The sequence below is a fragment of the Macrobrachium nipponense genome, chromosome 8 (genome assembly GCF_015104395.2).
Source record: "Macrobrachium nipponense isolate FS-2020 chromosome 8, ASM1510439v2, whole genome shotgun sequence".
In the NCBI taxonomy this organism is placed as follows: Eukaryota; Metazoa; Arthropoda; class Malacostraca; order Decapoda; family Palaemonidae; genus Macrobrachium; species Macrobrachium nipponense.
In genome coordinates this window covers 78,616,442-78,644,010 of record NC_087203.1, presented here as the reverse complement: position 1 = coordinate 78,644,010, position 27,569 = coordinate 78,616,442, and the positions used below count along the sequence as shown (strand labels likewise).

At 41.7% G+C, this 27,569-nt stretch overlaps 1 protein-coding gene across 1 annotated transcript in view; it reads left to right on the top strand.

Moving 5' to 3' along the window:
• The window catches only part of LOC135222870 (endoplasmic reticulum-Golgi intermediate compartment protein 1-like), a 101,064-nt gene that overhangs the window by 16,057 nt on the left and 57,438 nt on the right, over positions 1–27,569 (top strand). The window contains exons 2-3 of the mRNA XM_064261220.1: positions 14,356–14,447; positions 16,464–16,592. Of these exons, the coding sequence (XP_064117290.1) occupies positions 14,356–14,447; positions 16,464–16,592 (221 nt within the window). The remainder of the gene's footprint in view (positions 1–14,355; positions 14,448–16,463; positions 16,593–27,569) is intronic.

Below are 27,569 nucleotides of genomic sequence, written 5' to 3'. Positions count from 1 at the left end.
TCGATGTCCTTCGAATTTGTCCTGGAATTCGTGGCCAAGACCCAAAATCCCTCGGTGCATGATGACAGGTTCACTTCGTTTTCCATTCCATCACTGACTTGACTTTGTGGGTGGTGATGCTCAAGAGCTTTTGTTGTCCCCTGTCCGGGCCCTGCGTTGCTATCTTAAAAGGACTCGGCACCTTAGACCAGGCTGCCGCAGACTTTTTGTTAGCACAGGCTGTACAAAGAAAGAGGTGTCTAAGAATACTATCTCTTTTTGGATAAGGGAAGCCATCAGACAGGCATACTTGAGTCTTGATGATTCTACCACCACGGCTGTGCAGGCTAAAGCGCATGACATTAGGGGTATTGGTCCATCTCTGGCTTTCAAAAAGAACTTGGCTGCACATTGAGTGTTAATCCTTTAATGCCGATTTGACATATTAAACATCGATATAAATTGTCTGTTGGGTGCCGGTTGGACATATGGTACGTCTATATAAAATTTTTTTTTTTAAATTCGTGGAAAAATAGTTATAGGCCTACTAGGCTAAAACTTTTGAATCACGCACGCACCTTGGGGGATACTGGGAGCTCACGGATCAAGGCGTTGTTTTGTTTACAATCGTTACCCAGGCGCGCAAGCGCGAATTTCTTTCTTCTAGCACTAAAAAGTATCAGTGACACATCTCAGAAATTATTTCGTCACTTTGACATAATTTTTGCACCATTTTATATTAGCCGTTACATGGAGTATTATATATGAAAATGTGCACAATTTCATGTAGAATACAATTAAAAACAACTCATGGTTGTAGCTTTTATCAGTTTTGAAATATTTTCATATAAATAACAAAGTACCAAAATTTCAACCTTCGGTCAACTTTGACTCTACTGAAATGGTCGAAAAACGCAATTGTAAGCTAAAACTCTTATATTTAGTAATATTCAATCATTTACCTTCATTTTGCAACAAATTGGAAGTCTCTAGCACAATATTTCGATTTATGGTGAATTTATGAAATAAACTTTTTCCTTACGTTCGCGCGGTAACACTTCCGAAAAAATCATAAATTTTTTTGTCCGATTGTCGTAATGTTTGCACCATTTTAAATTAGCCATTACATAAAGTTTTAAATATGAAAATGTGCGCAATTTCATGTAGAATACAACTAAAAACAACCCATGGTTGTAGCTTTTATCAGTTTTGAAATATTTTCATATAAATAAAAATAAGTGCCAAAATATCAACCTACGGTCAAATTTGACTCGACCGAAATGGTCAAAAAACGCAATTGTAAGCTAAAACTCTTACATTCTAGTAATATTCAAACAGTTACCTTCATTTTGCAACAAATTGGAAGTCCCTAGCACAATATTTTGATTTATGGTGAATTTATGAAAAAAAAATAAATTCCTTACGTCCGCGTGTTAACTTCCAAAAAAAATCAGAAATCTTTTCGTCCGATTGTCGTAATGTTTGCACCATTTTAAATTAGTTGTTATATAAAGTTTTATATATGAAAATGTGCTCAATTTCATGTAGAATACAACAAAAAACAACTCGTGGTTGTAGCTTTTATCAGTTTTGAAATATTTTCATATACATAACGAAAAGTGCCAAAATTTCAACCTTCGGTCAATTTTGACTCGACCGAAATGGTAAAAAAACGCAATTGTAAGATAAAACTCTTACATTCTAGTAATATTCAATCATTTACCTTTATATTGCAACAAATTGGAAGTCTCTAGCACAATATTTCAATTTATGGTGAATTAAAAAAAAAAAAAATTTTCCTTACGTTTGCGCGGTAACTCTTCCGAAAAAAATCTGAAATTTTTTAGTCTGATTGTCGTAATGTTTGCACCATTTTAAATTAGCCGTGACATAAAGTTTTATATATGAAAATGTGCGCAATTTCATATAGAATACAACAAAGAACAACTTATGGTTGTAGCTTTTATCAGTTCAGAAATATTTTCATATAAATAACGATAAATAGGAAAAATTCGTCCTTCGGTCAACTTTAACTCGACCGAAATGGTCAAAAACTGCCAATTGTAAGCTACAACACTTACAGTCTAGTAATATTCAACCAATTTCCTTCATTTTGCAACAAACGGGAAGTTTCTAGCACAATATTTCGATTTATGGTGAATTTTTGAAAACAGCTTTTTTTTACGTCCGCGTGTTACGAATTCATGCATCATTTTGTGATAATATTTTCTCTGTGTTGCCTTGATTGTTTTACAATGTGTTATATACCAAAATGATCAGAATTTAGTGTAAAATCCAACGAAAAAAAATTAACTCCTTATCTTTAACCGTTTTGCTCACAGCGCGATTTGTATACAATTATACGTACAGGGGGTGGTCCTCGAGTTACGACGTTGATCCGTTCTTAAGATGCGTCGTAAACACGATTTTTCAGCGTAAGTCGGAACATTAAAAATACCACATGATTTAATGGTAAATACTACAATAACAACGAGAGAACAATTCCTTACCTTTATTAATTTGATTGGCTTGCACACTGGAGAGAAGCTGCTGGAGAGACTGGGGAGGTTAGTGAAGAGAAAAAGAACCTCCAGAAGATGACTGGAGATGCTGAGGCAGGTGATTTCTTGAGGTGAGGCAGAACATACTACTGGAGATGCTGGGGCAGGTGAGTCTTTAGGTGAGGCAGAACTTACAGAAGGTGCTGGAGATGCTGGGGCAGGTGAGTCTGGATTAGCAGAACATTCAGAAGGTGCTGGAGATTGTGGGGCAGGCGAGTCTGGGTTAGCAGAACATTCAGAAGGTGCTGGAGATTGTGGGGCAGGCGAGTCTGGATTAGCAGAGGCAGCTGAGGTAGAGGGTACAGGATCTCTTGCAGGCCTCTCTACCTTCTTAAAATACTGCTCCAGGTTAGTCTGAACAGAGAGCAACCTCTTTTCATCCAAGATCTCCTTGTAACACTGCATCAAATCCATGATGCCTCTGGAAACCCTAGTGAACCTGTCCAAGTTGGGATCCTGAGCCTCAAAAGTTGACAACGCTTGCTGCAACTCTGCAAAACCTCTTGCCAAGTCCTGCCTTGTGAAAGCCTTAGGCTCTGGGGTGGGTGCTTCTTCTTCTTCCTCTATCATCTGCTTCTCCAGTTGTATCAGGTCCTCAGCAGATAACTCCTCGCCATGAGACTCCAGCAGTTCTGTAAAATCATCAACCTCCATCTCCAAATTGATTTCCTTTACTCAGGGCAACAACGTTCTTGACAACTTGCTGAACTGTGTCCTCAAACCCATGGAAATCATTCACAAATTGAGGACAAATTTTCTTCCAGACACCATTCATGTTTGTTTGCTTAACCTCCTCCAGGAATCAGCAATGTTCTTTACAGCATCAAGGATGTTGTAGGATTTCCAAAAGTCCTTCAGAGTCAAGTCCTTCTTGGTTTCAGTTGCCTGTAAAGCCATAGCAATTGTCCTTCGTAGGTAGTAGGCCTTGAACGAAGCAATCACTCCTTGGTCCATAGGCTGTAAAAGGGCCGTGGTATTAGGTGGAAGGTAAACCACCTTGACATTAGGGTTGAAGTCTCCCAGCTGGGCAGGGTGTCCAGGGGCATTGTCCAGCACTAGCAACACCTTAAAGGGGATACCCTTGGAGGCGCAATACCGCTCCACACTTGGAATAAAATGGTTTACGAACCAGTCCTCAAACACTGCAAGTGTCACCCATGCCTTCTTGTTGGACTTCCAAATTACTGGTAGTTGACCCTTCCAAATGCCCTTGAGTGCCCTTGGATTTTCAGCCTGATACACCAACAAGGGCTTCAGTTTGAAGTTGCCAGCTGCATTACCCCCAAGAAGTAAAGTTAGCTCTCCTTGCTGGCTTATGACCGGGTGCTGACTTCTCCTCCTTGGCGATGTAAGTGCGGTTAGGCATACGCTTCCAAAACAAACCTGTCTCGTCTACGTTAAACACTTGCTGAGCAGAATAACCCCCCTCCTTAATTATCTCAGACAACGCTTTAGGAAATTCACTCGCTGCTTTCTCATCCCCACTAGCAGCTTCACCTTGCACTTTAAGGTTATGGTAATTGGCCCGAGCCTTAAATCGCATAAACCAACCCCTACTAGCCACAAACTCTTCACTTTCACTTCCCTCCCCCTTTTCTTTTTTCAACGCTTCAAACAATCTTTTCGCCTTCTCCTGAATCACCATAAGGCTGACTGGGATACGCCGTTGATTTTGGTCTTCCAACCAAAGCACCAATAACCTTTCCATTTCAATTATTAGACCACTACGCTGCTTAGTTATCACTGTCGCTTTCATAGGAGCAGATCCTTTCACATGTTCAACGATGCGCTCTTTATCTTTGATAATGGTAGCAACGGTCGAACGGCTAAGGCCAAGCGAGCGGCCAATGTTTGTTGGCGGTTCTCCCTTCTCAGATCGCTTTATAATGTCCACTTTAATTTCCATGGTGATGGCCTTTCTTTTCTTCGATGCACTACCATCAGAAGAGTCCGCCTTGCGCTTGGGAGCCATAACAAAGAGCAAAAGTTACAAAAAACGATACAACACGAGGGAGAGAGAGGCAGTGGTAAACAACCAAAATGGCGTATGGGCGAGGAATGAGCGTAGCGAAGCGACGCCGTCCTCTCCCCCACAAAGCGTATTCTTCCGCCGTGCGCCCGGAACTATTCGCGTTTGTTTACGTCGCTACGACGCTAAACCGTGTAAGACGGAACGACGCAAAATATTATTTTTTATATTTTTATGGGGGCGCGTTCGTAACCAAGAAACATCGCAAGTCGAGACCGGCGTAACCCGAGGACTTACTGTAAATGAAAATTTTTTTTGCGCTTCATATATCTCAATATTTATATATGATAATTATATTTTTTTTCATTTCTAATGGTTGCATACTAAACTTCAAGCAATGACAAAAAAAGGAGCCAAAATTGAACTCTTAATCTTGAAAACTAAGCGTGCTGTGATTTAAAAAAAAAAACATTTTTTCCGCTTCGGCGCTCACTCGCGAACGCCGCCGGCATACGGGAGACGATTTTTAAAATACTGCTTCGGCGTTTAAGGGTTAAGCACTGGTACTTGGTTACGCCAGTCCACGGGGAACTCCTTCTATCTTAAGGATGTTGCCCACAGATCTGCAGACACATTTTCCCTGGGTCCTGTGGTGGCTGCCCAACAGGTGGTTTAACTCATAGTTGCCCTTAACAGGGCACCTTTGTATCTTACCTAAGATGATTGTGAGGATGAGAGAATGAGTGAGTTGACTGGTCTCCTTTCTCTTGTACCTTTCCTTCTTCCTTCGGGCGGTTTAAGGAATAGACACGTTATTCGCTGGACTGGTCTGATACAGGTGAGTAAGGTAGTCATACTGATACTGTGATCGTGCAATATACAAATATCTTAGCCACTATATTTGGTAGCATAGGCTCCACTCCTTGGCAAGGAGGGGTTGGGAGTAATACAAACCCTGGTGTCTTGGTTTGTTATTGGACCAAAGTTTCTCTTTGGTTCACTATACAATGGTTATCCCATAGATCATTGTACGTCCCTCAGGGTCTGAGTCGTTAGATATCAATTTATCCAGCTTCTCATCGGGCTTCAGTCCCTCTCCGAAAACCATTCCTTTTGAGAGCTGGACTGGTGGGTAGGCCCCCACCCAGTCTAGGATGTCTTATACCTCCCTCCAAGTATGAGTCTATCCTATTGTTAAGACCGAAGGTTTGTTTGCGTTTGAACAAATGACAAATTTTCTAAGACAATTTGTATTTTTCATAGCTACAAACCTGAGGTCTTAACATTATACTGCCTGCCTCTAGCTGCCCTTCTGTGTGTTACAACATCCTGAGTTGGGAAAGACTAATGCGTGATCATAGGTGAATGGTTTTTGACCATCCTTCACCCGATCTATGGCATGTGTTGCCAGATTTCACAAGATTCCTTGCTTTCATCTGTTTTTTTAACTGGATCCAGCTAGGCAGTAAATTATCCTATTGTTAAGACCTCAGGTTTGTAGCTATGAAAAATACAAATTGTCTTGGAAAATTTGTCATTTTTTTTAAAGAGGCCTTTAGTAGTAAGCAAACAGGAAGGTTCAAGTGATACAAAAAAACAGAAATTTAAAATGGTGAAGAAATTGAAATTTTGTAATAAAAATGTAAAGTAAAAAAGTAAAAAGAAAAATTTAAAAATCAGAAAAAGGTAAAAAATCAGAAATTTAGTTTTAAGTTTTTTGTAAAGTTAAGCGTTAATGTTTTTTGCCATTTGTTAATGGGTTTCGTAAAGTTTAGTGTTAATGTTTTCTGCCATTTGTTAATGTTTTGTAAGTTGAGTTTTCATGTTTTCTGCCATGTGTCCTCCTCCTCTGTTGCCACTTTTGGACATCACCTCACTCGAAAGGTAAGGTTCTAAATTTTACTACATTTGTACGTACATGTACGTACAGTATTTCTTGTACCCTGTACACTAATACACTTTATTTACAGGTACAATTGTGGTTAGGTTAGGTATTGAATGGTCCAAATTGTTGTATTTCATTGTTTCATACATTCAACTTACCTGTCAGATATATACATAGCTATCGACTCCGTCGTCCCCGACAGAAATTCAAATTTCGCGGCACTCGCTACAGGTAGGTCAGGTGATCTACCGCCCTGCTCTGGGTAGCAGGACTAGGAACTATTCCCGTTTCTAAACAGATTCCCTCTGTCGCCGGTAGTATCAACATTGTTGTTTCCTTCCTCCTGACTGGAATTCTTTTTTCACAACGCTTTTGATCATCTTTCGACTGATTTTTGGTGACGTACTTGGATCGTTGTTTGGCATTCGCTATCGTGGACTGGTATTTGGACTTCGCTTTGGATTTTCGTGAATATGTCTGATTCTAGTGTTAGCTTCAGAGTGTGTGTGAATGAAGGCTGTAAGGTGAGGATTCCGAAAGCTTCGGTAGATCCTCACACTACATGCAGTGGTTGTAGAAAGGTGGAATGCTCAATTGAGAATACGTGTAACGAGTGTGAGAGATTGAGTGCGCAAGAATGGAAGAATCTGACTTCTTACTTGAAGAAGTTAGAGAAGGATAGAGAGAGGAAGGCGGCTTACAAAAGCCGGAAAATGTCTAGTAGTTCTGTAGCTTCTTCTTCTTCTCTTAATTATGCCCATTCTGTTTCAGCCCGTTCACAAGTTTATCCCTCTGATTCCGCCTCAGAAATAGCGGAACTCAGAGCTTCCCTTCAAAAAATGCAAGAGAAAATGGAAGCATTAGAAGGTAAGAGAAGTGAATGTGGTTTCTCGAGTGATGTTAGTGTCCCCAGTGTAGTGGAGGGGGCGTCTGGTCGTCCCTGCGACGCTCCCAGGCCTAGACCTCTTCCAAGCTCCCTGGCCCAGAGGAGAAGGAAAGTCGAAAGCCTTACGGGGGTCGTGGGGAATCCCCAACGATCAGGCGTCCCTTCGGCAGAATCGTATACATCTCAGTCTGCCAGGGACAGCTATAGAAGCGTCCTTCGTGAGTGCTTTTCATCTTCTAGTTCGCCTTCTCCGAGAAGAGGATGGAAGGAATCGAAGCTTTCACGTCCGCTAAAAAGGAACTGGAAAGAACTTGAGCTTAATTCTAGCCCCGAGCGCTTCTCTGAAGAGGAGGCGCCTTCGGTAATCAAGAAAGCTAGAAAGGATTTAGATCCTTGGAAAGGAAAAGACTCTCGAGCGCCTTCCAGATCTCCTTCCAGATCTCCTTCTCCTGATTCGAATGAGCCTTCGACCAGGAGAATTTTTGATGAATGTACAGAGCAAATAGCGTCTTTGGTAGGAGTACTTTCTAAGGAGCCTACTCGTAAAAAGGATGACAGGCTTCCGATTAAGAGATCCAAATACCGATCTCCTGTCGGGCGCGACGAACCCTCCAGGGATTGTCGCACAAGCGGCCATCTCTGGGGGAGCGGTGCGTTAGGCAGGCGAGGCCAAGTAGGCGCAAAGAGCCTGACTTTACTGTAGATCGTTCTAGGCCCAGATCTTCATCCAAGAACAACAAGCCAATTTGGGAAAGAGAGAACTCCTGATAGGAGTATAGCGCCCGCTAAGCGCAATATACTTGCTATTCGAAAGGCGCATTCCATGAGTGATACTCCTACCAAGCCTCAGGAGTATTCGAACTAGATGCGCCTTCCGTAGGTCAGGAGTATTCGGGAAGAGATACTCCTGCCAAGCGCCTTGATTACCCTCGCCTCGATACTCCTCCCAGGCGCCAGGAGTATTCTGGACTTTTTACTCCTACCAGGCGCCAGGAGTATTCGAAGCGCGATGCGCCTACCAAGCGCCAGGAGTATTCTGAGCTTAATACTCCTAACAGGAGCCAGGAGTATTTGGAGCGAGATGCGCCTTCCAGAACGGCAGGAGTATTCGAAGAGTGTAACGACTGTCAGGCGCCAGGAGTATTCCAAACAGGTTACTCCTACCTAAGGCCTTCAGGTAGTATTCCTCAGCGAGATACTCCTGCTAAACGCCAGGCGCATTCCCCTACCTCGTGAAGAGCTTGACATCCGACAGGAGTCTAACAGGCGTAGAGCAGTGATACGTGACTCTCCTAATGATAAACGTAAGGAGAGAGTTACTCCTAGCCCATCTCCTTATAGAAGTGCTTCTTCTTCGGAAAGGAAGAAATCTAGAGAGGAGACAGAGGAGGGAAGGGAGCCTTCTCCTTCCGATCCTATTAATTTAGATGACGTCTCGGAGGACGAAGTTACTAACAGAGAAGGGCTCTCGAATTACAAAGTTCTTTCTGCTCTTCTCTTAGAAGAATATGGAGATGCATTAACTCCAGCCTCTCCTCCTTCTCCTCGCTCTCTATTTTCAAGTACGAAGGCACACAAGTCTTCGTCTTTCCTGAAAATGAAGCCGGCCATATCCATGAAAAGGGCCTTACAATCTCTGGACTCCTTGATCAAGACTAAGAAGGAGTTAGGAAGGACGATCTTTGCATGCCTCCCGCTAAACTAAGGGACAGGAGAGGCATATGGTACGAAACGGGAGAAAACATGGGATTGTCTCTGCCTGTTTCAGCTGAATCGGACTTCTCCAGTCTCGTAGACTCGTCGAGGAGACATGCCTTGAATTCAGCAAAAGCAACATGGGTCTTTCGGAAATGGACCATCTCCTCAAGGGACTTTTTCACACCTTAGAAGTATTTAACTTCCTAGATTGGTCCTTGGGGTCATTGCTAAGAAGTCCCATGAAAAAAGAACAACTAAGCCTGAAACCTTGCATAGCATCCTTACATGCATAGATAAGGCGGTTCAAGATGGATCGGCGGAAGTGTGCTCCCTCTTCGGTGCGGGAATACTAAAGAAGAGAGCGGTTCATAGTGCCTTTCTCACTAAGGCCGTCTCTCCTTCGCAGAGATCCGCTTTGCTGTATGCGCCTCTCTCTGAGCATTTATTTCCTTCGCAGTTTGGTGAGAGACATTGCCCATTCGCTAACTGAGAAAGCCACTCAGGATCTTTTAAGGCAATCCTCAAGGAAGAATAGACCTGTGGCTAGTGAGGAAAAGAAAGCATCTAAGCCAACTCAACACAGCAGCCCTTTCGAGGAGGCGCTCAGGCTAGATCCATCGTCAGAAGGAAATCAACTGAAAAAAGGGGAAGATCTGCCTTCCGTCCCTTTAAGAAGGGAAAATGAGAAATCTTTCCTCCAGACACCTGTAGGAGCCAGGTTACAATTCTTTGCGGGAGCATGGGAAGACATAGGATCCGATCCTTGGTCAATGTCAGTAATCAAGAAGGGTTATTATATCCCATTCAAGGACAGACCCCCCTTGACAACGTCACCGAGGGAACTGTCAGCCAGATACAAGGACCCTGTTCTGATGGATACTCTTCGTCAAATGGTGGAGCAGATGTGGGACAAAAGAGCAATAGAGCTGGTACTGGATCAAAGCTCCCCGGGGTTTTACAATCGCTTGTTTCTCGTAGCGAAAGCCTCGGGGGATGGAGACCGGTACTGGATGTAAGTTCGCTGAACAAATTCGTACAACAACAGAAGTTCAGCATGGAAACGTCTGCCTCAGTACTTGCAGCTCTCCGTCAAGGAGATTGGATGGCGTCTCTAGATCTTCAAGACGCATATTTCCACGTACCGATTCACCATTCGCGAGGAAGTACCTTCGTTTCATGGTTCGAGGGAAGGATCTATCAGTTCAGGGCCCTGTGTTTCGGCCTTCTACGGCTCCCCAAGTCTTCACAGACTGATGAAAAATGTGTCAAAACACCTTCACATGAAAGGGATAAACGTCTCCCTATACCTGGACGACTGGCTCATCAGGGCCAGGTCTCAAAAGCAGTGTCTGGAGGACCTGTCAACAATCCTGGATTTGACAAGGACATTAGGATTAATCGTGAACCTCGAGAAATCCCAGATGGTCCCCAGCCAGAACGTAGTCTATCTGGGGATTCAGATGGATTCTCGGGGTTTTCGAGTATTTCCTTCTCAAGAGAGAGTAAGGAAAGGCTGTGCCACAGTATTGAACTTCTTAGAGAAAGAGCGTACTTCAGCGAGGGAATGGTTGAGCCTTCTGGGGACCCTTTCCTCGCTCGAACAGTTTTCTTTCCTCTAGGAAGACTGCATCTCCATCCGCTTCAGTACTTCCTGAGAAGCAGTTGGAGTTGGAAGACAGGACAGCTCTCGGACACGTTTCCGATCTCATTAGAAGTAAAGCAACAGTTAAGGTGGTGGTTGACCCCCTTGGAAGAAAACAGAGTATCCTTAGAAGTTCGGAACCCAAACCTGACATTGTTCTCAGACGCGTCGGAGACAGGTTGGGGTGCGACTCTAGGGTCCGAAGAAGTGTCAGGCACCTGGTCGGAAGAGCAGGTGTCATGGCACATAAATTGCAAGGAGCTCTTTGTGATTCACCTCGCGTTAAGGAGCTTCGAGCAGATAGTCAGAGACAAAGTAATTCAGATAAACTCCGACAATACGACCGCTCTGGCTTATGTCAAGAAACAAGGAGGCAATCACTCTTTCGCCCTATACGAACTGGCAAGAGATCTGCTGATTTGGGCAAATCAAAGGAATGTGGTCCTTCTAACGAGATTTGTGCAAGGGGAGAGGAACGTGAGAGCGGACAGACTGAGCAGGAGGTTCCAGGTCCTTCCTACAGAATGGACCCTCCACTCGGAAGTCTGTCAGACCTTTGGTATCTTTGGGGGAAACCACAGATAGATCTATTCGCCACGTTTCTCTCCAAAAGGATAGACACATTTTGCGCCCTGGTAGAGGATCCCAGGGCTTATGCTATAGACGCCTTTCTCTTGGACTGGTCAGGGCTAGACGTGTACGCTTTTCCCCCATTCAAGATTCTGGGGGAAGTAGTCAGAAAGTTTGTGGCCTCGAAGGGAACCAGAATGACTCTGATAGCCCCATATTGGTCATCCCGAATTTGGTTCACGGTGATGGAGTGGACAGTGGACTTCCCCAGATCTCTTCCAAACAGGATAGATCTGCTCAAACAACCCCACTTCGAGAGGTACCATCAAAATCTACCCGCTCTTGCTCTGACTGCCTTTCGACTATCGAAAGATTGGTCAGAGCGAGAGGGTTTTCTCGCAAGGCGGCAAGCGCAATTGCTAGAGCCCGCAGATCATCTACTAGGCGAGTGTACCAATCGAAGTGGGAAGTTTTCAGAAACTGGTGCAGGTTGAAGAAGCTGTCCTCTTCCAATACCTCTGTACCAACAATTAAAGGATACAGAAGTATGCTTTCGTCAGTCTTTAGAAACAGAGGCTTAGACTTGACGAATAATAAAGATTTGCACGACCTCATCCGCTCTTTTGAAACGTCCAAGTCAGTAGAGCCTAGGATTCCGAGCTGGAACTTAGATGTGGTTCTGAAATTTCTATCCTCGGAAAAGTTTGAACACCTTATACGGCTTCATTCCGTGATATCACTAGAAAGTGTATATTTCTTCTATCTCTGGCTACGGCTAAAGGGTCAGCGAGTTGCAGCCCTTTGAGTCAACGAGTTGGTTTCAAAGAAGATTCTGCAATTTGTTCATTCCAGACTCTTTTTCTTGCCAAAAACGAGAACCCTTCGAATCCCTGGCCTAGGAGTTTCGAGGTAAAAAGGACTTACTAGCCTAGTAGGCAGAGAAATAGAAAGATCACTTTGTCCAGTTAGAGCACTGAAATTCTATCTGGACAGAGAAGTGGTTGGGAGGCTCACAACATGGTCTTTGGTGCTCGGTAAAAGACCCCAAGAGACCTATGTCTAAAAATGCTTTGGCCTTCTTTGTTAGAAGTGTAATTACCGAGGCTCATAAGAACTGCCCAGATGACTCTTTTAATCTATTAAGAGTAAGAGCTCATGAGGTAAGGGCAATCGCGACATCAATTGCGTTCCAGAGAAATATGTCACTTAAAAATATTTGGACGCAACCTATTGGAGATGCAACTCAGTATTTGCATCTCATTATTTAAAAGATGTGCGAGTAACGTATGAGAAATGTTTTTCTTTAGGTCCGTTTGTGTCAGCACAGACGGTTCTGGGTAAAGGAGAGAGCACCGATCCTTAAATATGTGTACGTAACCCTCTTGTCGGATGTGTTCTCGTGTTTCCTGTGCATGGGAGTGTCAGATGTCGCACTGGCGGCCTTCACTTCGCTTCATTAGGAAAATCGAGTGACAGCTGACTATTAGAGGGGTACAAAATTTTTATTTTTGTATGTATGAGTTTCGAGTTTGTGGTTGTTTGCTAAGAGTTTGGGGATGACTCTTAGCAATCTTAGAACTAACACGGGTTAGGATCGGGTGATCGGGATCGGTTGTGTGCTCCTTAAAGAAGGCGTGTTGTCATATAAGCGGATTAGCACCCCTTGACAAACGCCAGTTAGGCTCTGCCGAGTAAGTGGATAAGACCCCATCGACAGACCAGCAAGAACTCTTGGCCACAGATCACTATCTCGCTAAGGCTCTTGAGATGAAGCAGACTCCTGGGCAGTAGCCACGAAGTCTTCCATCTAATAAGGTAGGAACTAAGGTTTATTTATACCTACAACATATGTTGTTTACCTGTCTAGTCAGTTAGTTAGCTGTCTCTTGCCCTCCACCAAAGGGTGTCAATCAGCTATGTATATATCTGTATATTGTTATGATACAATAAAGTTTCATACATACTTACCTGGCAGATATATACAATTGAAGACCCACCCAGCCTCCCCGCAGGAGACAGGTGGAAGAGAGAATCTGATTAGAAAACGGGAATAGTTCCTAGTCCTGCTACCCAGAGCAGGGCGGTAGATCACCTGACCTACCTGTAGCGAGTGCCGCGAAATTTGAATTTCTGTCGGGGACGACGGAGTCGATAGCTATGTATATATCTGCCAGGTAAGTATGTATGAAACTTTATTGTATCATAACAATATCATTTTATTGGTCAATTTAGCTTTATTATAAAATTTACTGTGGTGTTTTTGTAGGGCTTGGAACGAATTAGGCAATTTACATGTAAAACATAGTTCGAGATGCGAAAAAATTAGTTTACGAAGGCCGCTTTGGAACAGATTAATTTTGTAACCTGAGGCACTACTGTACCTGAAAATGACAGGTACTATATGTATATATACTAGAGGGAATAGACTTTTATCCTTCTCATGGTCAGGTCGGCAAGGTGACCTCATCATAGTCTTGGTTCACTAAGATCCTGTCCACAGCAACTCGCTGTTGCCTACTGTAAGGGAATCTTGAACTAATTCTAAAATATATGCACCCACTCAAGGCTCCCTTGCAGAGGCATATCAAGTCTTAAAAAGAGAATTGCAGGCACCTCACTACTTCTTCTATAAATATTGACTATCAGCTAACACACTTTTAGATTCCACATACTTATATAGTGGCTTAAAAGTAAGTTTTTCAGTGACTTTAGAGAACACAAGGAGAATAGAGTTTGGCCTGTAGTTATGGCACTCGTTGGAACGGGCACTGTATTGATAATCTTGCTCTCATCCACAAAGATGGTGGTTTGTAGTTATTGCAATGTGCAGATATGCCACTCTTTGGAACAGGCACTGTAGTATTACTAAGCTTGCGCTCATCCACAATACTATGTCAACATAAAAATCTAGTAATATTGGGAGACAACACACTAGAAACTTTTTTAGGAAACAGTTTCACAAAGTATTGATGAAATTCTTAATTTATTTTTACCATTCTATCTGCTGATGAATCTCACAAATGTAATCTGATTCTTAAAGTTCACATAATATGCTATTATAGTACTTATAATGAAATTGATTGGTTTGCTGGTGACAGTTTTTGGGAGTCTTTCAATAATACATTAAATTTGAGAATTATATCTGATATATTATGATTTTTGCAGTGTTTCTGACCTTTATGTAGACAATCCAGGAGTGTCAACCGAAAGGATACCAGTGTACATCAAGATATCTTTGCCACGTTTAAAATGTGACCGTAAGTACTTCTTAAACAGTTTTCTTTTATATTTTGTAATGTTGGTTTTTTTAGTTTTTATAAAGCAAATCATTGGTTGGATAAAACTAGGTTATTAAGTAAGAAGTTTATAATGATTGAGATTTTCGTGACCCTGGCTCCACTACAAAATTTTCACATTCCTCATGTACTGTACTACCTTCACCTTTGTCGTGAATGCTATTATTTTTTTTATCCTTTTTCATTTTATGTTCTTTGCTCACTACTTATTAATAGCTACTTTATCACCCTATCTTTTCAACTGAAACCTATAGCATCTCCTTTCTAACTTGAACTTATATGGTCCTTTGTCTTAAATCATTCTGAACCAGTTCATATTAAGTACACCTCAAGCTTTTTTCTCCTTACTAATGCCTAATTTAGAAAAGTTTTCATTGCCATTTTGTCAAGTATAATTGTGAATATACTTTGGAACTATACATTCTTTTACAAGTAAAGCCCCTTTCCAACCATATTTCCTCAACACCCTCCTTTTTCATGTATACTTTAGGAACTAGTATATACTTATTACATAACAACAATGCCCTTATAGGGGGTTAGTGCTGTGTGCCTCATGCAGTGCACTCTCAGGATTACTCAAGGTTATTTGCAGCATCCCTTCAGTCCCGAGCTGCAACCCTTTTCATTCCTTTTACTGAATCTCCATATTCTTTTTTCATCTCCTAACAATTATTTCATTGTGCAACTGCGAGGTTTCCTTACTGTTTCACTTTTCAAGCCTTTCTACTCGCAATTTCTCTTTTAGCGCTGAATGACCTCAATTCCCAGTGTCTGGCCTTTGGCCTAAATTCTATATTGTATTCTATTCTATTACAACAATGCCATTGCAATTAGGTCACACAATGCAGCTACCCTTGCATATTATCCAAACTCAAATTGGCATGGATTCTGTCTCAAGAGCATTGTTTTTTTACTTATTCTCTTACTTTCCTGTACCATACACTCGCTATTTTAACTTTTCCTTAGACATTCTCTATCACTTATTCTTCTCCATTCGTGGACTATTTTTACTCAGTATCACAACTTTTCTTGCCATAGAATTATCAAACTAAGAAATTTATACTCTTTCACCTATCTTCACTCATAACAAATGCTACCTCTCCCCGAGCGCAACACATTTCGGCTATGCCAATCACGCCATCCCATTCATTCATGCACTGCCCATTTGTTATTGTCTCGCCAAGTGCCATAGTATCCAGTTTTCTTTCCTTAAATAAGTCAACTATCTTACATTTCTTCTCATCTATACCACTTCCACCTACATTCAAAACCCCCATGACTTGGATTTTAATACAAAGCTCAGGTAATGATTAATTATTACATTATATATAAAGCAATATTTTATAATGAAAAAAAATGTAGTGCATTTCATTCTCCTTAGATCAGTAGATATCTGTGGGAAGTGTCATGTTGTTAGTAGCCATAGCTTGCAACTTGGTCTGTAAGAATAGAAAATCAACAAGGCAGATTTAATGAGTTGACATTCTGAATTAAAAAAGAAGTGCATAGTGATGTATTTTATTTTCGGTTGGTAATTAAATTTTAGACTGGTATGCACTAAGTTTGGTATTGTAGTTACAGAACCAACAACCTTTGACTGAGAGAGAAGTAGCATGATTGTCATGTCTGAACCCTTAAAACCTATATCAGTGCCATTAATATTTCCTCTCCTCCCAACTCCTATTCAGAAGTTACATGCTCCCATTCCTTAGTTCTTAGAGCCAGCTGTCCTAAATAAATACAGTGAGGCAGTCAAGTATCGGGGGCCCAATTATTTATAGGTGTATGCACAGGGCTGCTACTGCTCTTCCTCAGTATGTTAAAGAGAAGTGTAAAGTGTGTCAGGTGTTTGAAGGCCATAAATGTTGGTTAATGATAAGTTATGGACTTGTGGTGAAGATATATTTCTAATTTTTTTTGCTCTTCTTTTTTTTTTTTTTTATGATACAGAAGTATTACATTTGTTTTCAATTACAGATATTGGTTTAGACATCCAAGATGATCTTGGCCGTCACGAAGTGGGATTTGTTGAAAACACAGTTAAAAATCCATTAGGTGATGATGGCTGCATTTTTGAAGCAAATTTCTTGATTAACAAAGTGCCAGGTTAGTTTTTAAGCCATTTTAGTTTTATACCCCTGTTGGATTTTTTCTTTGAGTTTCTAACGCTTTAAACATACGTGCAAGTACATCCCCATTTATGACGGTTCATTTTATGATACATTAAGTTTGCGATGGGGTAGCAGTTCCAGTGCTAAGTTACGAAGCAATATTGATACAAGCAGCGTATGATGGCATCATGAACTTGGAATTTTGTTTATGATACAGTAATTGGTATTTCATTAAAGGTTATGTATGGATGAGAGAGAGAACAAACTAACTAACTGATATTTAAATTAAAGCCTGATGCAGTATAACACACACTTACATATTTTGTTTATATTTTATGCTGTATTCTCATTTATATTTCTACAAAATTTACTCATTTATTTTATTTTATAAACCAAATCATTAATGCAATCAAGTCCCTACGGTACGTACTATGCACACACAATTCCATGTTATCTGTGAACTTGGTACATACAGCCTGTTGGGTTTTATCTTGCCTACATATTAAACAAGCATTTTAAATATTTTTGTGGTGATTAGAGATGAACTATTCTCTTGTTCTCTTTTATGTCTACCAATCATAATGAAAATAAACTAGATTTGTAATGAAAACAATATGTACAGTAAATCAAGTGAAGCAAAAAAAAAAATGTAACGTACTTATGTATACACGTAGCCATGCCCAATTCTGGGGAAAGAGAGGAACAACTAGCAAAAATTACTTTTAATTTTTTTGTCAGCTGATGGCTATACTACAAGTTATTAGCTTCAGCTTTGCAAGCTATCACCAATTGCAGGCAATACTCCTCTGATAGAGTATATGAAGTGAAATGACAAAGTTTCTAAGACAGTTTGTATTTTTCATAGCTACAAACCTGAGGTCTTAACAATAGAATAATTTCTAGCGCCCAGCTGGATCCGGTTAAAAAGCAGATGAAAGCAAGGAATCTTGTGATATCTGGCAACACGTGTAGATCGGGAGAAGAGTGGTGAAGGACCACTCATCTACGCCAGTCTTTCCCAACTCAGGATGACTTAACAAATAGAGGGGTGGCTAGAGGTGGGCAGTATAATGTTAAGACCTCAGGTTTGTAGCTATGAAAAATACAAATTGTCTTAGAAAATTTGTCATTTGTTCATACGCGAACAAACCTTCCGTCTTAACAATAGGATTGACTCATACTTGGAGGGAGGTATAAGACATCCTAGACTGGATGGGGGCCTACCCACCAGTCCAGCTCTCAAAAGGAATGTTTTTTGGAGAGGGACTGAGGCCCGTTGAGAAGCTAGATAAACTAATATCTAACCACTCGGAACCTGAGTGACGTACAATGATATATGGGATAACCATTATATAGGGGAAACCAAAGAGAAACTTTGACTGTCCAATAACAAACCAAGACACTAGGGTTTGTATTACTCCAAACTCCTCCTTGCCAAGGAGTGGAGCCTATGCTACCAAATAGTGGGTAAGATATTGTATATTGCACGACCACACTAACAGTATGCTGAACTCAAGGTCCTCGATGGCCTACCAGGCGACGATCTCCATGACTGCTGCTGGATCGGGGGAGGAGGAGCTGAACGAATTGGCCTGGTGCACCAGTCGGTCCTTAGTGTCAGCCCAGCGCCAGTCTATCGCATTTTCGAGTTCTGTCTGTAGAAACAAAAATTGGGACTCCAACAGTTCCTCAATGCCAGCAAAGAGACTGTGTCGAGCGATCTCTCCATCCTAGATAAAGCTGCGTCCCTCCTAATCAGAAGATTAGCCCATAAATTAGCACTGAGTTGAGCCAAATATGGTAAGCAAGGCGGCACTCACCAACCCTTCAGGGACCTGTCAGAAGTTATCTTGGCAATCACCACAGACCAGAGGTCCAGCCAAGAAACCGTCTGCAACATGGAGGCCGCCGTAGATTCCAAAGCTGAGGCATCTTGCGGAGACAAGGACGGAGCCACTGACCTCACCTGTTCCAAAGTCAAACCCGGCTTCAGGCGAATGATGTCTGGGTTAAGGTGGCATGACAACAAAAATGCAGAGCTCGTAGCATAGTACTTCCTGAGCTCTTAGTTCTTGAACTCCTGTCTCTCCTAGTTTGGTGAATATTCTGGGCACTATGTTGAGCCCGAATGGCATGACTGAACGAGTAAGCTTGTTTTCCTAGTTTGAAGCCTAGGTATGGAGAGAAGTTTCTTGCTGTCGGTATATGATAGTTAGCGTCTGTAAGATCGATAGAGGTGGTGACGACCCCACCATGGGGAAGTAAGGTCCGCACCTGCGAGACGGTCAGCATGCGGAACTTGTCGCATTGAATGTATGAGTTGAGACGGGACTGTCGTTGGAATCTGATGAAAACTGACTGGTGGAGGAGGCCCTTTCTTCCATTTCCACCCCAGACCTTTCGATACAATACTGTGGGCCCACGTACTGAAGGTCCAATGGTCCCGGGAGAGGTACAGTCTCCCGCCCACCTGCAGAGCCTCATTGACTGGTTGAGGTCTTACTTCCTCTGCCTCCTCTGAAGCCTCTGCCTCTAGAGCCAGCTCTCTACCGGAAAGCACCTCTGGCTCTACTACCCCTTGGGTGTCTATTAAAACCTCAAAACGCCCCTTGTGTTTCAAAAGAGGCGTTGAAGCCTGGGGAAGTTACAAGGGCAGCCGAACTCGAAGGCTGTTGATTTGGTTGACTTTGCAGCAGAACAAACTGTTGTTGTGGCTGTGCCTTACATGTCAAAGGCTTGCTGATCTAGGAGACAGGAACTGCCTGTACTACTGCCTGAGACTGAGAGGTCTGGAAAGGCTGATACTTCCTAGGCCTCCTCCTACCCTTGGATTGTGGTCCGGGGTCTCAAACTTCCTTTTGAAGGGAAGTCCCCAGCGGACACGAAGGTTCTGGTTAGCTCTAGCCGCCTCGCTGAGGACGCTGTAACCATGTCCTCAGGAAAGAGGTTGGCGCCCCAGATTGACGCCTTTATGAGCTTGTTTGGCTCATGCCTGATGGAGGCATTAGCAAAGACATGCTTCCTGCAGGCTCGTCTAGCCACTATAAAATCATACAGGTCCGATTGAAAAGCCTGCAGTAGCGACTTCGTCAGGACCCGGAATAGAGGCTCATCTGCAAAGACCGTAGCCGTCAACTCTGCAGTGGTGACTGAGTTAACCGACCTGCTCAGCCTGCATCTCGCTTCGAATTCCGCCTTAACCATGGAGTCCGGAATTCTAAGCAAACGTTCACTGAATTGTGTGGAGGCACACTCCGGGTCGAGTTTGCCCACTCTAGATCTCCGGGAAAGAGCAAAGAGGTAGTCTCCATCTCTTTTAGCTGAGGCATAGGTTTGTCCTCCATTCCGGCTTGCAGTGTCAATTCTGCAATCTTTGACATGCAAGGAGTTGGGACGTCATCCGGCGCTACAAACATGGTATAGCAACCTTTGTTGGGCGTCAACTTGGTGTTGACGCACTTCCATTCCGTGAGGGTGCGGACCCATGCCGACTGAGCCTGATCTCTAGGGTAGATAACTGTATCTTTTGGGACCCCTTGTCTACCCTGACCAACGCTTCCTCGGCTAGTCTAGCATAGCCCGGGAAGGGGAATTGTAGGCCCGGCGGGAAGAACTCATAGTCTTCCACGGGTCGGGTTCCGCAACCTTCAATTGTAAGCTTGCCCTCTGAAAATGGGGCATGCAGAGCCAACCGCCATGGGTTGCTATTCTCGAATGGCGGAAGCTTGGATGCGTCCGGCACCGCAAAGGACTGCGGTGTGTTTCTGGAGTGGAGGAATCCGGTCACCAATTCCTCCTGGGCTTGTAATCTCTGGGTCAGAGACATGATGTACTGTCCCGATGTCTCTAGACCTGAGGCGAGTTGAGTGGACATCGATTCAAGTCTCGAGTCCACTACTTCGCTCATCTTCTGCATGAGAAGAGTGGCGAAAGCCTTGTGGTCGAAGCCAGACTCTGCTGGCCTGGCTTTGGAAGACTTAGCTCTCGACCCCTTGGGTGGGGGAGTAGTTTTGGCCGAGGAAGTCGAAGGCTTGGGAGCCGATGACGACCTGGCGGAGTCTGCCGGGGAAGGCTTGGCTGGTTTACCTGCCGTCGGCAGGGACTTTGTCTTCAAGGTTTTCACCTTGGGGATTACCGAGCCCGACCTATTCCAAGGGGAAGTGGACTTCCCAGGGAAGCCCTGAAAGGAAGGAGAAGGAGGAGGAGTTGGACTAAAAGAGAGAACATTAGTCCCACGACTACCTGCCTCACTTTCCTCCCTACTTACGTCCTGTTCCTCGGTGGCCATAGGCTCTCGGTGCAGGCTGATGGCCGCCACCTCCTCTGTCACGACATCACACAAGACCTCTTGGTCCTCTGGGGAGGCTTGGGTCTCCTGGCGGATTCGCTCTATGATGGGTGCCGCTACTCCCGCTGGTACTGCTGCCAAAACCTGGGCATTGGGGTAGAGGAGGGTGCACATCTCCTCCGACAGCACGTAGGGTTGGCTGGCTCCCACATTTCTTCCAAACCCCCCAGGCCTTAAGGGGGTCTTGAACGCCAGATCAACCTGTAAGAAATAACCAAATTATGTTCCCCAGTGTCTGGGATTTTTCCAACCGACGTGTAACATAAAATTCAGAGTAACAATGAGACGAGTATGCTACCTACCGACTCATCTGTTACGATCCTAACCAGGTCGTAATACACCGTGCAGGCTTCCGGGTGTGAGACCGGCAGACCTCTTGCCAGACAGCTTGTACAGGACGGCTGGACAACATGTCTCCTGGCACCGAACCATCTGTAAGTTGGAAAGATATATGAGTATCGTCAGATAATGCTGCCAGAGTTAATTCCAGCGGTATGAGTACACTTCAACTAGTTACTTAACCAGCTAAAGGTAAAATCGAGTATAATCTTCAACTTACTTGTTATTAATAAAGCTCTGTATGTCTCCGCCTGCTCCGGAATCCATACTTGGGTATCGTCAAAGCTATAATCTGCGGAGAGGGCCTGATACGAGTAGAACAGGGAAACAAGGCAAAACCTAAGCCTGAGTCTGATTGTACCGGAGTAGAGTAGCAATACCTAACGAATTGTAGGCGCATTCTCTGAGCCCAGTTCCGCACTCACCGGAGTGGGGAGCAGCGATAACATAGAAGACGGAAAACAGAGCGGCGGGAACAACGGTATGTAGAACTCCGGTGTATATCTTCTGGCGCATGTGATGGTAGACCACACTTCGCCGGAATAAACACAGGCCCGGAGACATACCAACAGAGGCTACATAATAAATTTTCTTAACATTAAGCTCTGAATGTCTCCGCCTACTCCGGAATCCATAATCTCGTTATCACAATAGCTAAAACCGGCGGGGTTGGCCTGATACGAGCAGAACAGGGAAAATAGGTAAAACCTAAGCTTGAGTCTGATCGCACCGGAGAAGAGTAGCAGTTCCAAGACAATTAGAAACAGCTCTAAGCCCAGTTCCGCCCCCACTGGAGTGGGGAAGTAGCGTTAACATAGAGAAGTACGGAAAACAGAGCGGCGGAACAGCGGTACGTAAAATCCAGTATATAGCCTCCTGGCGAGTGTGACGGTAGACCACACCTCGCCAGAAAACACACAGGCCTGGAGACATACCAACAGAGATTACATAATCTACTAATCCCCCAATCTCCTCCGACTAATCTCCAGGACCGAGCTCTACGCTCTAGCTGTTGTTTATTGGTAGGATTACTTGGGCAGCGAGCTAACCAGGCAATGCTGGAATGAGTCCAGAACAGGGGTTGTGGGGGGGGGAGTGTCTGGAGGAGAGTGGACGAGTCTGATCGCCTGGCCACAGCAACGATCAGTGAAAACCACTTCTTGGGAGCAGTATACTAGCCTACCACTGAAGGGGGCAGAAGACGGTAGGCCACTGACGTCCTAAGGGGGCAACGGCCCAGGCTACACTCAACAAAGACAATTCATAAAATAATTGATGAGGAATTATTGGAAGAACTGCAAAAAGGTGGGGGGGGAGAAAAACACACCCAGCTAAGATCCCAGCCCAACCCTCCGAAATCGGTACGGATCCGGTCAGGTAGGCTAGGATGGCTCCTAAAAGGACGTCACGAAGAGGACGGATAGAACCTAACTCAACCCTCCAAAATCGAATCTTCCGATCTGGTCAAGTATGATAGATCTAGGCCCTACAAACATGGCAAGAGAGAGACACACTAGTCCTGGACCACCCTCCAGGCAAACATATCTGCCTGATCGGGTGGTGGCGATAAAGGAGCCACTAAGGGTGGAGGAATATACAAGACCGCCTGGCCTACCCTCCAAACAAATAGCCTAGGTCTGGTCGGATAGGCCAGGGGAGGACATGCGAAAAACTTCCAACCTCATCAAATAGTAATACAATTATTTGAGTAGTTTTATCACACATGTGCAAATAATCATGTGCATTATTGACTATAATCAAAAACTAAACTAGAAACATACATGCATGAGTACCGCGAAAGAAAGAGGAATCTTCCCCTCCAAAAATAAACTGGCGAACCGCTAGGCTAGCCTAGGATGCCAAAAACACAATACTCGCGCACAACGTATGAAGCATATAACCGTACACACGAAAGGGAACCGACACGCTCCTGAGGGGCTGATGATAACGAAAAAGGCCCTAAAGGCTAATAACATAAGACAAATCGTAAAAAACAAAGCCTCAGAATACGTCAGGAGCGAGACGGGCCCTATAATAGATTAATAACGAAAGGATAAACCGTAAAAATAAGGCTCTCAGAATTTGACAGGATGATGAAAAAGAATACGAAAACAGTAGCCTATAGAGAAGTGCTAAATGGTGGACAAAATACATCTCGAGATAAAAACTGAAATAATCACGCACACCGCCAGTCATGCACCCAAAATGGCGGATCGAAAGAGCGTCGTACCAGGCTCATGAGGACAAAAGGACTTAAAATAAGGGCCAAAATTGGATGCATCGTGCCCCAACGTGTTCCAAAACGATAAATGGAATACTCATCTTAGATGAAGAAGCTTGTAGATCGTGAGAAGACATGATGCTTCGCCAAAAAACACTACCTGGGAACAGGGAAAAACAGCGTGTGCGGACACGGTGAGTGCTATTACAGGAATGAAGGTTTCTGGCAGAGGTGGTAGTAGTAGTAGCGAGCGGAAGGCAGACGTAACGGCACCTCTCTAGAGAGGGATTTTGAGAGGAGACTTCTATTGGGCAAAGTATCTGTGGTAGTGGCTTCCACTCGCCCTTGTGCTATACCGACACCCTATGAGGGTGAGCGAGCTGGGGGTAGTAACTCCAGCATTCCATATGGCTTTTTTCTCTGCTATATTTAGCATTTATTTATATCCTAGAATTGTGTGCTATAGTAACATTTCACTGGCCGACACAGGTCGAACCCAGAAAATAGTTTTTGTTTTTTTTTAACCTAACCCCATCAGAAATGGAGAAATACTTGTATGTGATTAAAGTACTTAATAGAAGTTTTTAAACATGAGAATCTTAAAAAAATTTGTAATTTTATGGACTTCATCATTTTGGTCATAGCCACTAAGCATAATATTTGTGTATGCTCAGTGCACATTTTTAGAATTTCTATTCAGAAATTTATCAATTTTATGTAATTCTTACATATTCATAATATTATTATATAGGTTTATGGAATGTTTAACATCAGTTCTTATGCTTTAGGTTAATACTGAAATCAGATATAAAATTCAACTTAAATACATTAACCCTTAAACGCCGAGCAGGTATTTCCGAAAGTGTCTCCCGTATGCCGGTGGCATTCGCGAGTGTGCCAAAGCGAAAAAAAAGTTTTTTCAAAAAATCACAACACGCTTAATTTTCAAGATTAAGAGTTCATTTTTGGCTCCTTTTTTGTCATTGCCTGAAGTATAGCATGCAACCACCAGAAATTAAAAAAAAATATTATCATATATAAATATTGAAATATATGACAGTGCGAAAAAAATTTCATATTTAATTGTATACAAATCGCGCTGTGAGCAAAACGGTTAAAGCTAATGCGTTAATTATTTTTTGTTGTAATGTGCACTAAATTGCGATGATTTTGGTATTTAACAAATTGTAAAACGATCAAAGCAACCCAGAGAAAATATCACAATATGATGCATGAATTCGAAACGCACAGACATAAAAAAAAAGTTGTTTTAAAAAATTCACCATAAATTGAAATATTGTGCTAGAGACTTCCCGTTTGTTGCAAAATAAAGGTAAATGATTGAATAATACTAGACTGTAAGTGTTGTAACTTACAATTGCAGTTTTCGACCATTTCAGTAGAGTTAAAGTTGACCGAAGGTCAAATTTTTTTCTATATCATTATTTATATGAAAATATGTCAAAACTGATAAAAGCTTCAACCATGGGTTGTTATTTGTTGTATTCTACATGAAATTGGGCACATTTTCATATATAAAACTCTATGTAACGGCTAATATAAAACTGTGCAAACATTACGACAATCGGACGAAAAAATTTATGGTTTTTTCGGAAGAGTTACCGCGCGGCAGTAAGGAAAAAGTTTTTTTCATAAATTCACCATAAATCAAAATATTGTGCTAGAGACTTCCAATTTATTGCAAAATAAATGTAATTCATTGAATATTACTAGAATGTAATAGTGTTAGCTTACAATTGCATTTTTTGACCATTTCGGTTGAGTCAAAGTTGACCGAAGGTTGAAATTTTGGTACTTATATTTTCATATATACAACTTTATGTAACAGCCAATATAAAACAGTGGAAACATTATGACAATCGGCCGAAAATATTTTTGATTTTTTTGGAAGAGTTACCACACGCGGATGTAAGGAAAAAGTTTTTTTCAAAAATTCACCATAAATCGAAATATTGTGCTAGAGACTTCCAATTTGTTGCAAAATGAAGGTAAATGATTGAATATTACTAGAATGTAAGAGTATTAGCTTACAATTGCATTTTTCGACCATTTCAGTCGAGTCAAAATTGACCGAAGGTTGATATTTTGGCACTTATCGTTATTTATTTGAAAATATTTCAAAACTGATAAAGCTCCAACCAATGATTGTTTTTAGTTATATTCTACATGAAATTGCACACATTTTCATATATAAAACAGTATGTAACGGCTAATATAAAACTGTGCAAACATTATGACAATCGGACGAAAAAATTTCTGATTTTTTCGGCAGTTACCGTGCTGATGTAAGAAATTTTTTTCCAAAAATTCACCATAAATCAAAATATTGTGCTAGAGACTTCCATTTGTTGCAAAATAAAGGTAAATGATTGAATATTACTAGAATGTAAGTTTTAGCGTACAATTGTGGTTTTCGACCATTTTGGTAGAGTCAAAGTTGACCAAAGGTTGAAATTTTGGCACTTATCATTATTTATATGAAAATATTTCAAAAAGGATAAAAGCTACAACCATGGGTTGTTTTTTTGTTGTATTCTACATGAAATTTCGCACATTTCCATGTATAAAACTGTATGTAACGGCTAATATAAAACCGTGCAAACATTACGACAATCAGACGAAAAAATTTCAGATTTTTTCAGAAGAGTTACCGCGCGGCAGTAAGGAAAAAGTTTTTTCATAAATTCACCATAAATTGAAATATTGTGCTAGAGACTTCCAATTTATTGCAAAATAAATGTAATTCATTAAATATTACTAGAATGTAATAGTTTTAGCTTACAATTGCGTTTTTTTACCATTTCGGTTGAGTCAAAGTTGACCGAAGGTTGAAATTTTGGTACTTATATTTGCATATATAAAACTTTATTTAACAGCTAATATAAAACGGTGGAAACATTACGACAATCGGCCGAAAATATTTTTGATTTTTTCGGAAGAGTTACCACACGCGGATATAAGGAAAAAGTTTTTTTCAAAAATTCACCATAAATCGAAATATTGTGCAAGAGACTTCCAATTTGTTGCAAAATGAAGGTAAATGATTGAATATTATTAGAATGTAAGAGTATTAGCTTTTTCGACCATTTTGGTAGAGTCAAAATTGACCGAAGGTTGATATTTTGGCACTTATCGTTATTTATATGAAAATATTTCAAAACTGATAAAAGCTACAACCATGGGTTGTTTTTAGTTGTATTCTACATGAAATTGCACACATTTTCATATATAAAACTTTATGTAACGGCTAATATAAAACTGTGCAAACATTACGACAATCGGACGAAAAAATATCTGATTTTTTCGGCAGTTACCGTGCTGATGTAATAAAAAATTTTTCCAAAAATTCACCATAAATTGAAATATTGTGCTAGAGACTTCCAATTTGTTGCAAAATAAAGGTAAAGGATTTAATATTACTAGAATGTAAGTTTTAGATTACAATTGTGGTTTTCGACCATTTAGGTAGAGTCAAAGTTGACCGAAGGTTGAAATTTTGGCACTTATCATTATTTATATGAAAATATTTCAAAACTGATAAAAGCTACAACCATGAGTTGTTTTTTTGTTGTATTCTACATGAAATTTCGCACATTTCCATATATAAAGCTTTATGTAATGGCTAATATAAAACCGTGCAAACATTACGACAATTGGACGAAAAAATTTCTGATTTTTTCGGAAGAGTTACCGCGCGGCAGTAAGGAAAAAGTTTTTTCATAAATTCACCGTAAATCAAAATATTGTGTTAGAGACTTCCAATTTGTTGTAAAATGAAGGTAAATGATTGAATATTACTAGAATATAAGAGTTTTAGCTTACAATTGCGTTTTTTTACCATTTCAGTAGAGTCAAAGTTGACCTAAGGTTGAAATTTTGGCACTTATCATTATTTATATGAAAATATTTCAAAACTGGTAAAAGCTACAACCATGGGTTGTTTATTGTTGTATTCTACATGAAATTGTGCAAATTTTCATATATAAAACTCTATGTAACGGCTAATATAAAATGGTGCAAAAATTATGTCAGTGACAAAATAA